We start from the raw sequence: 12,210 nt of genomic DNA, 5'->3' as shown, positions 1-12,210 counted from the left end.
GAAAGGGGAAAAGAAAAACAAAGAATATTTAGGACACATATAACAAATAGCAAGATTATAGGTTTAAACTTCTGATGAAGCCCAGACACTATAAACAAATTTGTTGAGAGAAATTAAAGAATACTTAAATGAAGAGATATATTGTTCTCTTTGATAGTTAACATTGTGCTCAATGTTGTCTGTTAATTTTGATTTGTATTTTTAATGCAATTCTAATCTGTATGTCCCTCATATTTTTCATTCCTATGGAAAAGGTAAGGAACTAGTATAGCCAAAACAACTTTAATAAAGAACAGAGCACTTAAACTAAAGCTACCTGATGTCAAGTCTTAAAAAATTCTACAAAACAAGACAGTATCATTTTTAAACAGACAAGTTAATAAATGAAACAGAATGGAGTCCAGAGATAGACTCACATATGGAAGGTTCTTTGATCCCCCACAAAATGCAAAGTAAATTCCATACATAAAGAACAACATTTTGGCCTTGGGGTTGTGGCTCAGTGGTAGAGGGCTCGCATTTCAAATGATCCTAAAACAATTTGATATCCATATGTTCTCCAAAATGAAAACCAAACCATATTCCATAACATATACAAAAAATCAGCTCAAAATGAGTCATAGACTTTAGTGTAGATCCTGAAAAGCTGTGAGGCTTCTAGAGGAAAACAGGGAGAAAATCATTGCTATTTTGAAAGGTAGGCAAACATTCCTTAGATCTGACTACATGTTTGTTCTCCATCAGATATGCTGTTATACAAATTAATAGCTTTTGCTCTTTGGAAATCATTGACAAGTAAACAAAAAGACAAGTCAGTGTATGTAAAAAAAAATCTGTTTATATTCATTTTTTAGCTTTAGGTGGACACAGTTATCTTTATTTTATTTTTATGTGATGCTGAGGATCGTTTGAACCTAATGCCTTATGCATGTTAGGCGAGTACTCTACCACTGAGCCACAACCCCAGCCCCTGTAAAAGTATTTTTAGTGTAACAATATTTATAAGTAGTATATTTCAAACGAATTTGTTAGAGTGCTCTAACCTCAATAATAAGAAGTTAACCCAATTTTTAAAAGAGATTTATGCAGGTACTTCACCAAAGAAGATATTGTCATGGCAAATAAGTGCATGAAAAAAGATACTCAACCCCTTTATTCATTAGAGATATGCAAATTAAATTACATTGAGATACCACAACACATTAATTAGACTGTCTAAGATTGTACAAGTCTTGACAAAGATGTAGAAAGTCTTACGGTTGCTGGTTCTGAGCACAATTTAGATATATAATAAGTTTTGGGTTAATAATAGATAAAAGGACATTTGAATAATACATGTAATAATCATTTAATATTTTTTACCAGTTAAAATTTGTTTAATTCTTGTTGTGGGCCAAGCACTACAGTAAGTCTTTTAAAATTATTGCATTTATCCTAAGAGCTAATAAGTAATATATCTATTTTACAGATGACTCATTTAAGCCTCGAATTAATTTATAACAACAATGAGTGGTAACTAACAGAAATTTCATATGTGGGTTTGGTTTTCTCCAAAGCTCCCACTCTGACTATGCATATTCATGTCAAATTAATCCTTAATAATAGCAGTCTAATTATTCAAATAAGCCTTTTCTAATGTATTAGGGAGAGATGGGTTTGTAAGAAAGTATATTGAATGTTGATTACTCAAGAACTTCTAAAGCTCTTCTAAAAATATTTGCCCATAGAAGTTGAAATGCTATGCCTTTTTTAATTTTAATAAAGTTGTGTTAGATTGAATAAAAGAATGTTTCAAAATGCAACAAATCAAAAAGCAGATATTTGGATTTTGAAAATTGCCAGAAGCATTTTTTTTGATAACGTACGTTAGATTCAAAGAGCTACAGCAAAAAGATAAGCAAATTAAATTAGCTATTTATCCACTTGAGTTTATACTAATCATATATAGATTGGATAATGGAAGAAGAAAACAGGGCTATCATTGAGTTTACTTGTAATGTGCAACATTAGGTACAATTTATGAACTATGACTTTCTTAATCTAAAAATGTTGAATGACTTCATGCTGTTATTTGAGCACGTTTTTTAAGCTATTAGAGTTTACATTTAAGACAATTAAACCTCCTTACCTAGAATGTCAGAAAACTTACAAATAATATGATAATTCTTATCACTTGGAACATATTTTGACATTACAGCAAACTTATGGTTATATTTTGTTTTTCAGATGTTATCAACAGTAATTTTAAAAATGCAAGATAGGGCTGGGGTTGTTGCTCAGTGGTAGAGTGCTCTTGCCTTACATATCTGAGGCACTTGCTTCAATGCTCAGCACTACATAAAAACAAATAAAGATATTGTGTCCATCTACAACTAAAAATATATTTTTTAAAAATGCTAGATAAGGACCTGAGGTTGTGGCTCAGAGATAGAGTGCTCCCTTGTCATTTGTGGGGCACTGGATTCAATCCTCAGCACCACATAAAAATAAAATAAAGGTATTGTGTCCACCTACAACTAAAATAATAACAATAATAAAATGCCAGATAAAAATTGTCTCTACGATTTTTTTATGTTATTACTTTTTAGGATTTTGAATTATGGGATGATGTAGGATTAAACATTCCAAAACCTCCAGACTTACTACAGCTTTACCGAGATTTTGGAAATCATCAAGTGACTGGTAAAGATCTTGTGGATGTTGCCAGTGGAGTAGAAGAAGATGAATTAGAGGCTCTTACACCAGTTTTGGGCAGTCTTCCTCCATCCCTTGAAACGCCTCAACCTGTAGAGGTAAGAAATACAAACTCAAGTTCATAAAAAATACTTGAACTGTGTAAAAACATATGATGAGATATTGAATTACTTTTTCTCCTTTTTTGATTTTAGAACTCTTTGCTAATACAAAAATTAGAAGATAAAATTAGTTTATTAAATAGTGAGAAATGGTCATTGATGGAACAAATCAGAAGACTTGAAAGGTTAGTACTTAGTCATTATTTGTGAAAATTCTCTTTGAACTTTGTAAAGACAGTGGTAGATTATATACATATATGAAACAACTTTTCAATTGTAAAGCATACTTTTTCATGTTTTAGTAATTCTGAAAGAATTATAATGGATTTATGTATGTAAAATTAAAAATCCTTTATTCCCCCAAAAAAGTTCTTAAATCACTGTGGTGGTATTATAATTGCTTACGTCTGTAAACTAAGAAATAAGGTATTTTGATCTCCCGTGTTGTGTCAGTATTGATAAGACAACTCTTCCACATTAGTGTTGTACATTTTTCCCATTATTTTATTTTGTTCTTATAATATACCATAATAATCTTATAATAATCTGATGTCTCCCACTTTGCACATGAAGAAAGGAAAAGTAAGGGCCAATCAAAAGCTAAGTATATAAAGCCATTTTTATGACTTATTGTTCAAGAGTTTATAGCTATGCCTTTATGTATATGAAACATTTGTGAATATTGTAGAGCAAAAGATTATTATTTGCCAAACCATTTGCTATTAATGTTACATTTTTAAAGCATTGAACCCATTATGGGGTTTATTCTATTGACAAAGTTTTCAAGTTGTTCTATGGTAATTTCTCTTTTGTTCTGCAGTGAAATGGACTGCCTCAAAAATGAACACTTTGCTATCCCAGCAGTTTTTGAATCTATTCAACCTTCCTTAGATCCATCTCCCCACAAAGACTCTGAAGACAGTGGACAAAGTCAAGTTGTAAATAATTTAGAGAAGGGAAAAAATAAGGATATCCATTCTTCAATAACAGATATAACTGATTCCATTATTCTTAAAGAGAATTCTTCAGATTCTTTCCCCAGGATAGAAAGGGAAGGAATGCCATCTTCTTCTCCAGCAAGTAAAACCACAGTTCATTTTGATAAACCCAACAGGTTAGTATGCATCCTATATTTTGAAATGTACCTTTTATTTTATTGAACTGGAAGAACTTCAGTTATTATTTGTACTCATTTTTCTTATTTGCAGATCAAATGTGTGAATTTCTTTACATTTTACAGGAACATGGCATATAGCAAAGTTTATGACACCAAGGAGAAATAAATAATAAAGGGGCTAGGTTTTGAAGTGCATAAATAATATGTATGTTACTATGCTGTATACACTTAGCCAGTGCGTTTTACCTTTTCTTTGTTCAGTCAGTATCAAATTCTGAAGGTTTTAGTGCTGCACAGTTGCTCATGTACTAAAAAGGGAATAATCTTTGCTCCCAGTCATTTTTCCTATATCTACTTCTATTGCTGATAATGTATTATAAATATTCTCTTAATCTCTTTATTTAATTTTGGGGGGTTACAGTGCTTGAACTCAAAGAAATGAAAAAAACATGGTCCCTGTCCTTCATGATCTACTTGACAAGGCAAAATATAATTTTGAAATCTTTTAGGATATAATTTGAAAAAATATTTTAAGATAGGAATATTCACTAGGCTGTATTTATATGTTTTGGGCATATAATTTAGTTCATAGTGCTTTATGTATACTGACTCTTTTAATCCTTATAAATATAATGTGGTGTACTTTTATCCACAAACCTTTTCCTCCTATTAAATAGAGAAATATTGTACCTACTACTAGGATGCAATAGCAAAGCATTACTAAATTTGCTTTAGGTTCAAAAGTCCTTTTTATTAGTGGGAAATATTGGATTTTTTTTTATACCTATTAAATTTTTTTTCTTTAGGTAATTATGGGGGTTAATGAGATGAAATAGATGTTGTACAGTCCTCAAAATGTATTTTTTCAAAGTTCCAATATGGAAAAGATATTTTAAAAATCTATTGTAATACTCAATTGTACAGCATTATAAGTTCTTTAGTTTTTAGAAGAACTACTGTATTTATTTATTTTTTTATTCCAAAACAATCCAAAGGAGGTAGATTAAATTCGTTCAACTAAATTTCTTTTAGTTTTTACTGTGTTCCCCTCAGTGTTACAAGGATTGCAGTAGTAAGCAAGACATATAGGAATTCTTTCAGTTACAAATTTATAGTATGAGAGAGACAATCAAGCAATTACATTAAAGTATCAAAATTGGTAGTATAATCGTTGCTTTGGAAACACACAATTAAGTCCCCTAACCTTGTTATCTAAGCAGGAAAGATTTCATGTATCATCAAAGTGTCATCTAACCTGGGACTGAAAGACTTAAGTTACAGGAAAAGAGATGAGTGTTCCATTAAGAAAGATTACTTTGGGGCTGGGGATGTGGCTCAAGCGGTAGCGCACTCGCCTGGCATGCGTGTGGCCCGGGTTCGATCCTCAGCACCACATACCAACAAAGATGTTGTGTCCGCCGAGAACTAAATAAATAAATAAATATTAAAAAATTCTCTCTCTCTCTCTCCTCTCTCACTCTCTCTTTAAAAAAAAAAAAAGAAAGATTACTTTGTACAAAGAAAGCAGTGTGCTTTTTGAAAAATAGGATTTAGTAAGATTTGGTCAATAAATATAAATGAAAGGAATAATTGAAAGCATCCTGCAGGGTAAAGATAATTAGAAGGTAGCAAGACTGAAAGAGAGGAGACTAATATAAGATGTATACATTGGAAGTATCCAAATAAGAAATGAGTAAGACCTGTTAGAGCTTTGAGAATGAGGATTGAGAGATTTTTGGTAGATTTGCAAGATAATTGAAAGTCAAATGATTGGATTTGGGGTTAAAAGAAAGAATCAAAGCTGATATGTGTTTTCTGGCTTAAGCAAGTGGGGAGATTATGGCCCCTTTCTTTGATAAAATATAGGAGGAACATAAAAGAACAAAAGACTGAAATATTGGCACACCACTTGAACTCTGCAATCATAGAGATTACTGGGTACCACTTTGTGGCATATATTAAATAAGCATTATTATATAAGTTTTGGTGTTAGCCTTTTCTTTATAAGTTGAGCACAGAATGTATAACTTAATCATAATTTTTTGAATGCACTATAATAGAGATCAGTGTTGTGTTAGAACTGTAAACGGGTCTAATCTTCTGTATTAAATATAAATAGGTTAATATTTTCTATTACTAAAAGACTTTTTCCTCTAAAATGTATTATAAACATTGGTTTATCTTTAAATTTTGCCACTTTGTTCAATCCCACAGCACTGCATGTGGGTCTCTAACATGAAAGTTTGTTATTGTGATACATATTAGTACAACTTCAGTTGCTCTTAGCAATATACTAGGTCAATCTTTGTATCTACTTTACCTTCATTAATCTTTTTGGAACCATGGAGAATTGGAGGTGAGAAAAGTCCTCATTTTAGAATTTGCAAATATTTTCTATAGTCATTGCTACTATACTATTTCAGATTTGATCCAATAACTTAAGGGCCATTTGTTCATTCACATAACATCAAGCTACTTCAGGATCATTGGTTTGTGTTTTCTCCCCTGTATTTTTCTTTAGTAAACTGTTCTCTAAGTAACTGATGGTTGAGAAATTTGGTTAATGTTTATAAGTTAGAAATAATGCAGAAATAGTAATATGCACTACTTTTGCCTTAAATGTCAGTGATAATTCTTTGGTATTGTCTCCTTTCATCCATTGTTTTCTTCTAGGAAATTGTCTCCTGCTTTCCACCAAGCACTACTTTCTTTTTGTCGAATGTCAGCCGATAGTCGTTTAGGATCAGAGGTAATTGACACCAGATATTCTTATTAACTTCCTTAAAGTATTCTACTATTTTCTTCTTCATGTCTCATATAAAAGCATATATGATAACATTGTAGTTCAAATGAAAGTCTGTTATTAAGAAATAGTACCTTAAATTTTTTTTTTTTTTAAAGAGAGAGTGAGAGAGGAGAGAGAGAGAGAGAGAGAATTTTTTTTAATATTTATTTTTTTTAGTTCTCGGCGGACACAACATCTTTGTTGGTATGTGGTGCTGAGGATCGAACCGGGGCCGCACGCATGCCAGGCGAGCGCGCTACCGCTGAGCCACATCTCCAGCCCTAGTACCTTAAATTTTAAACTTATAAGGAAATTAGTTGATTATTTCTGCTTTTGAATGATTTTTTTTAAGTATTTTTTAGTAGTAGTTGACACAGTATCTTTATTTTATTTATTTATTTTTATGTGGTGCTGAGGATCAAACCCAGAGCCTTGCACGTGCTAGCCGAGCACTCTACTGCTGATCCCCAGCCCCAGCCCAGATGATTATGTTTATTAATATTAATCTCTTGTCTCTGTTTTTAAAATGGTATTCTAATGATAGCATCCTTTGGGCACAATTCAGAAAACTAACTTAGGTGTATACTGTTTTATGTTTCAGGCATTTTTAGATAGCGGTTATTTTCATTCAAGGTGATTGTTTTTGATAGCTGAATTTGTTAACTATCATAACTGTTTTTCTCTTATAATTGTTGTGGACTCATTTTGAGAGCTTTCCCCCCTGTTCCTCATCTTTGTATTCACTTCTTTTCTAGCTGTTTTTTAGTTGATTCCACTTGTCCTTTCATGGGCTGTATCTTAGATTATCTCTGAGAATATCAAACAGCTAGAGGATGGTTTGGTTGCACTCTGGAAATCTTCATTATAAGATTATGTCTGCTTCCTTGGGCTGGGATTGTGGATTAGTGGTAGAATGCTTACCTAACATGTGGGAGACGATGGGTTCAATCCTCAGCACCACATAAAAATAAGTAAATAAAGTAAAGGTATTGTCCAACTACAACTAAAAAATAATATTTTTTTAAAAAGATTATATCAGCTTCCTTGGACCACCTTTTATATGCAGCTTTATTGTACAAACTTCCTGGAAAGTGATTGCAGTCATATATTTCAGGGATAAAAACATAAACAACCCCAAACCTGTGCAATCCCTACTTGTTCCCAGAATTAAAGCCTGATAGGCCTCCCTGGCTTCACCCTAATTTTTTTACTACTATTTTATTTTATCTTTTAAACATTTTTATTTTTAATTGGCACATAGTAATTACACATATTTATGGAGTATGTTGTGACATTTCAGTACATTAATACCGGGTAATGATGAGATTAGTGTAGTTGATATGTCTCTCACTTCAGACATTTATATTTATTTGTATTGGAACATGCAAAATCATAGCTATTTGAAATATTCAGTTAATCGTTGTCTACCATACTGATCCTATCATGCTATAGAACGTTAAAAGCTCTTCCTTGGGCTAGGGATATAGCTCAGTTGATAGAGTGCTTGCCTTACATGCACAAGGCCCTAGGTTCAATCCCCACCAACACGAACAAAAAGAAGAAAAAAAAGCTCTTCCTTCTAGCACTGTAAAATAAATAAAGTTATTCCTTCTATCCAATGTGCCCCCTTTAATTCATCTCTGGCCCAAAAAACGTTAATGCCATTTGGGGTCAATGTTGTTGTGGTCTTTATTACCATAAGTTATAATGTTGGAATGTGTGTTCAGAACAGAGGTGGCAGGATCCAAATCATTTTTAACCTACTCTTTTTTGATTATTATTATTATTACTTTTAGTTGTAGATGGACACCATAACTTTAGTTTATTTATTTATTTTTATGTAGTGGTGAAGATTGAACCCAGTGCCTCATACATGTGAGGCAAGCGTTTTACCACTGAACTACAACCGCAGCCCTTTGCACAGAATTCTTCCACTGTCAACATTTTTTAATTATTTGGTTTTGTAGGTGTCTCGGATTGCAGACAGTGAAAAAAGTGTTATGTTAATGCTGGGACGCTGCCTGCCACACATTGTTCCTAATGTACTGTTGGCAAAGAGAGAGGTAAAACACATCAAGTATTTTCACCTTAATAATGCCATCATGTTGTCCATTTTTTGTCATTTTTGAAGTTTAGTGTTATATTTTTATTTTTTTAAAGTCTATTACTTGCAATCATATTCTTACTTTTGTGCATGCATCTCTGCTCCTAGAGAATGGTTTTACACCTCTGTCAGGTGAGTTCAGTAAAACTGCATGGTATTCGTGTTTTTCCAATTTTGCTTAAAGCATTATTAGCTTCTGCAACACTAACTATTACTGTAGGTCCATTTATGTGTCATGAACACTTTATATATATATATTACCAGTTGACTAATTTGTTTCTGCTATTATAATGTACTTGTTAAGTATTGAAAATTAACAGGGGCTAATAATTATGTAATTCTTTCCTCAGATGTACTTGTAGTTACTTATTATAAATGTTAGTTTTATTATGTGTTTTTGCCAGTAACACATGATAGTGATAGAATAATTATAGTGATAGGATAGATAGAATAGATACTGACTGTAATAACTTAAATACCTTTAGATTTTACCTTGTGGATAACTTGTTGATAGATTCCTTAAATAAATAAGGTACAATTACAGGTATATATTTTATTCCATATAGTCTAAAAACTTTCTAGGAAGTTATTTTCATAGTTACATTTATAAATCATATTTAGCCAATAAAAGATTAATGAGAATTACCTGTAATCTTATTTAAATGACAGTAGATTATTTATTTGCTAATAAATTGTGTCTTGAAATTATTCAGTTTAAGAGATAAATTTCCAGTTCACAAATTTTTTATTATAAATGGATTGACTATTTTAGAACATAAGTTTCTTAATATTTACCTCTAATTTTACTTATAATTCATGGGACCTACAGTATGATAGGTACATGATGCATTGGCAAAAACCCATTTAAAGCTCATCCTTAGTTATCCATTTAGCAGAAGAAATTTGTACTGATCCTTAAGAAAATTTAAATGTAGAGTATTAAAAGCTTTTATTCTTATAGTTATTTTTTAATTCCAAGAGGTTAAAAAACTATTTGTGCTGGTCATTTTATTTTTATCTAATAATTTAAAAGCAGTAAGATAATAAGAATTATGGATGTTTTCTATGTCTTGAAGGATCAGTGTCCAATTTCAGATTGTTTTGCAGTTCTGCCTGGCAGAATGATGTTTGAGCTTCTTTTTCTTTTTCAGCTTGTAACATAACCATGCATTAATGTTTGCATCCCTTTTACTATGTTTTCTTAATATATCTTTAAATGTCACAGAAATCTAATTATGAGATGAAGTTTTAGCTTTTTTATTTTAGTTTTCCATATTATCATAAAAGACTAGCACTAAATTCTGATTGAACTGCATGAAATATTTATAAATTTGCATCATTGGTAATCAGACACATTATAATTTATATAATATATATATAGATCTATATATACTCACATACACATATATCTACTTTGAGGTATGTTTAGTTTTCTGGCTGATTTTTAAATTTTTAATGTTTAAAAAGTACATAATTATAATTTTATGAAGAACTGATAATTTTTATTTATATAGTTATTTGTTTCTTGTCCTATTTATCTTAAAATTAGCCATTTGTAATAAAACAAAGTTATCTTCACTCAAAATTAAATTGCTAAACAATGAAGTTTATCTTGGTCTGGTTTAAAACCTGTCCCTGGGCATAAAAAGACAAAACCAGGAGCTGGGGTTGTGGCTCAGCAGTAGAGTACTTGCCTAGCATGCGTGAGGCACTGAGTTCGATCCTCAGCGCCACATAAAAATAAATAAAATAAAGGTATTTTGTGTCCAACTATAACTTAAAAAAAAGAAGAAGAAGAAAAGAAAAAAGTAAAAAAAAAAAAAGAGAGAGAGAGAGACCTTATGTATTTAGCACATACAAAGCCCTGGGGGTTTCAATTCCCAGCACTACAAAAAAAAAAAAAAAAAAGAGTGGAAGTTTTGTTTCATTACATTCCTTGAATTACTTTTTAATATTTGACCCCAACTTTTTAAATCTACATTTTTTAAAAAGCTCGTCTTGGGGCTGGGGATGTGGCTCAAGCGGTAGGACGCTTGCCTAGCATGCGTGCGGCCCGGGTTCGATCCTCAGCACCACATACAAACAAAGATGTTGTGTCTGCCGAAAACTAAAAAATAAATATTTAAAAATTCTCTCTCTCTCTCTCTTAAAAAAAAAAAAAAAGCTCGTCTTGTGTTGAAGGATTAATATTTTAGATTTTTTCTTATTATGTTTCATATACCCCCTGTCAGCATAAGCCTTTTTATTGATATGTTAGTATGGTTAAAATGTTTCCTGTTTTTTGTTGTTGTTTTTAAGGTTCATCAGCAAACTAAAGAGCATAATAATATCCTAGCTGATTACATAAAGCATTAGAAACAGTGTATATGGTTTTGATTAAGTAATATATTCACTTCATGTAACTCAATGAAAGCTTTTCTGTTTCCCCTGTCCTTTCACAACTGTTCCAAACAAAATATTACTGACTTCTAGAAGGTGTATTTTTTCAAGTCCTTTGATAATTTTATTAATTGGATTCTTTGTTCAAGGGGTGGGGGTTACTGGGGATTGAATCCAGGGACACTAACCAGTGAGCCACAACCTCAGCCCTTTTTATTTTTTATTTTGAGACATGTCTAGATAAGTTTTTCAGGCTGGCTTTGAACTTGCAATCCTCCTACCTCATCCTCCCAAGATGCTGGGATTACAGGCATGCATATCATGCTGGGCTTTTGTCTTATTTTTGAGATATAAAAATTCTTTATTCTGGATATGAAACCCTTATCACATATATGATTTGCAAATATTTGCAAATATTTTCTCCTATTTTTACATTCTTGATAATATTCTTTGATGGGCAAATGTTTATTTTTATGAAGTCTGATTTATATATGTTCTCTTCTATTGTTTTTTCTCTTGGTGTCAAATCTAAGAATTCACTGCAAAATCTAGGGCCAAGAATACATACTTCTGTGCTTTCTTCTAATAATTATATAGTTTTAGTTATATTAATTAGATCATTTGTCCACTTTGTGTTAATTTTTATATAGAGAGTAAGGATACAGGTTTATTCTTTTTAATATTAGCTATCCAGTTGTTGTTTCTGTATTCAACAGAAATAAATTTTTCCCTGTTGAGTTCTTGCCACTTTTTTCAAAAATCAGTTTGCTATATATTGTTTATTTCTGGACTTTCAGTTTGTTACATTGGTCTGTATATCTATCCTTGTGCTACTCCTATACTTTCTTGATTGCTGTAGTTGTTAGTTAGTTTTAAAATTAGGAAGTATGAATTTCTCCAATTTTTTCTTTCTTTCAATATTGTTTGGGTGAGGATTCTTCAGTTCTGTATAAATTTAAAGCTCAACTTTGCATTTTTGCAAAATGGATCATTGGACATTTCCAAAGCAAAGGGGGGGGTGTGCAAATTT

At 31.5% G+C, this 12,210-nt stretch overlaps 1 protein-coding gene across 5 annotated transcripts in view; it reads left to right on the top strand.

Moving 5' to 3' along the window:
- The window catches only part of Relch (RAB11 binding and LisH domain, coiled-coil and HEAT repeat containing), a 105,683-nt gene that overhangs the window by 27,244 nt on the left and 66,229 nt on the right, over positions 1-12,210 (top strand). For 3 of the 5 annotated variants that reach the window (XM_026404644.2, XM_026404639.2, XM_026404638.2), the window contains exons 6-11: positions 2,589-2,792; positions 2,889-2,980; positions 3,616-3,909; positions 6,586-6,661; positions 8,665-8,760; positions 8,910-8,933. In XM_026404644.2, the coding sequence (XP_026260429.2) occupies positions 2,589-2,792; positions 2,889-2,980; positions 3,616-3,909; positions 6,586-6,661; positions 8,665-8,760; positions 8,910-8,933 (786 nt within the window). The remainder of the gene's footprint in view (positions 1-2,588; positions 2,793-2,888; positions 2,981-3,615; positions 3,910-6,585; positions 6,662-8,664; positions 8,761-8,909; positions 8,934-12,210) is intronic. The other 2 variants (XM_077792173.1, XM_026404641.2) reach the window with 1 other exon arrangement.

Source organism: Urocitellus parryii, chromosome 13 (assembly GCF_045843805.1).
Source record: "Urocitellus parryii isolate mUroPar1 chromosome 13, mUroPar1.hap1, whole genome shotgun sequence".
Taxonomy (NCBI): Eukaryota; Metazoa; Chordata; class Mammalia; order Rodentia; family Sciuridae; genus Urocitellus; species Urocitellus parryii.
The sequence above is the reverse complement of the archived record's forward strand: the minus strand, read 5'-3'. Positions and strand labels throughout refer to the sequence as shown.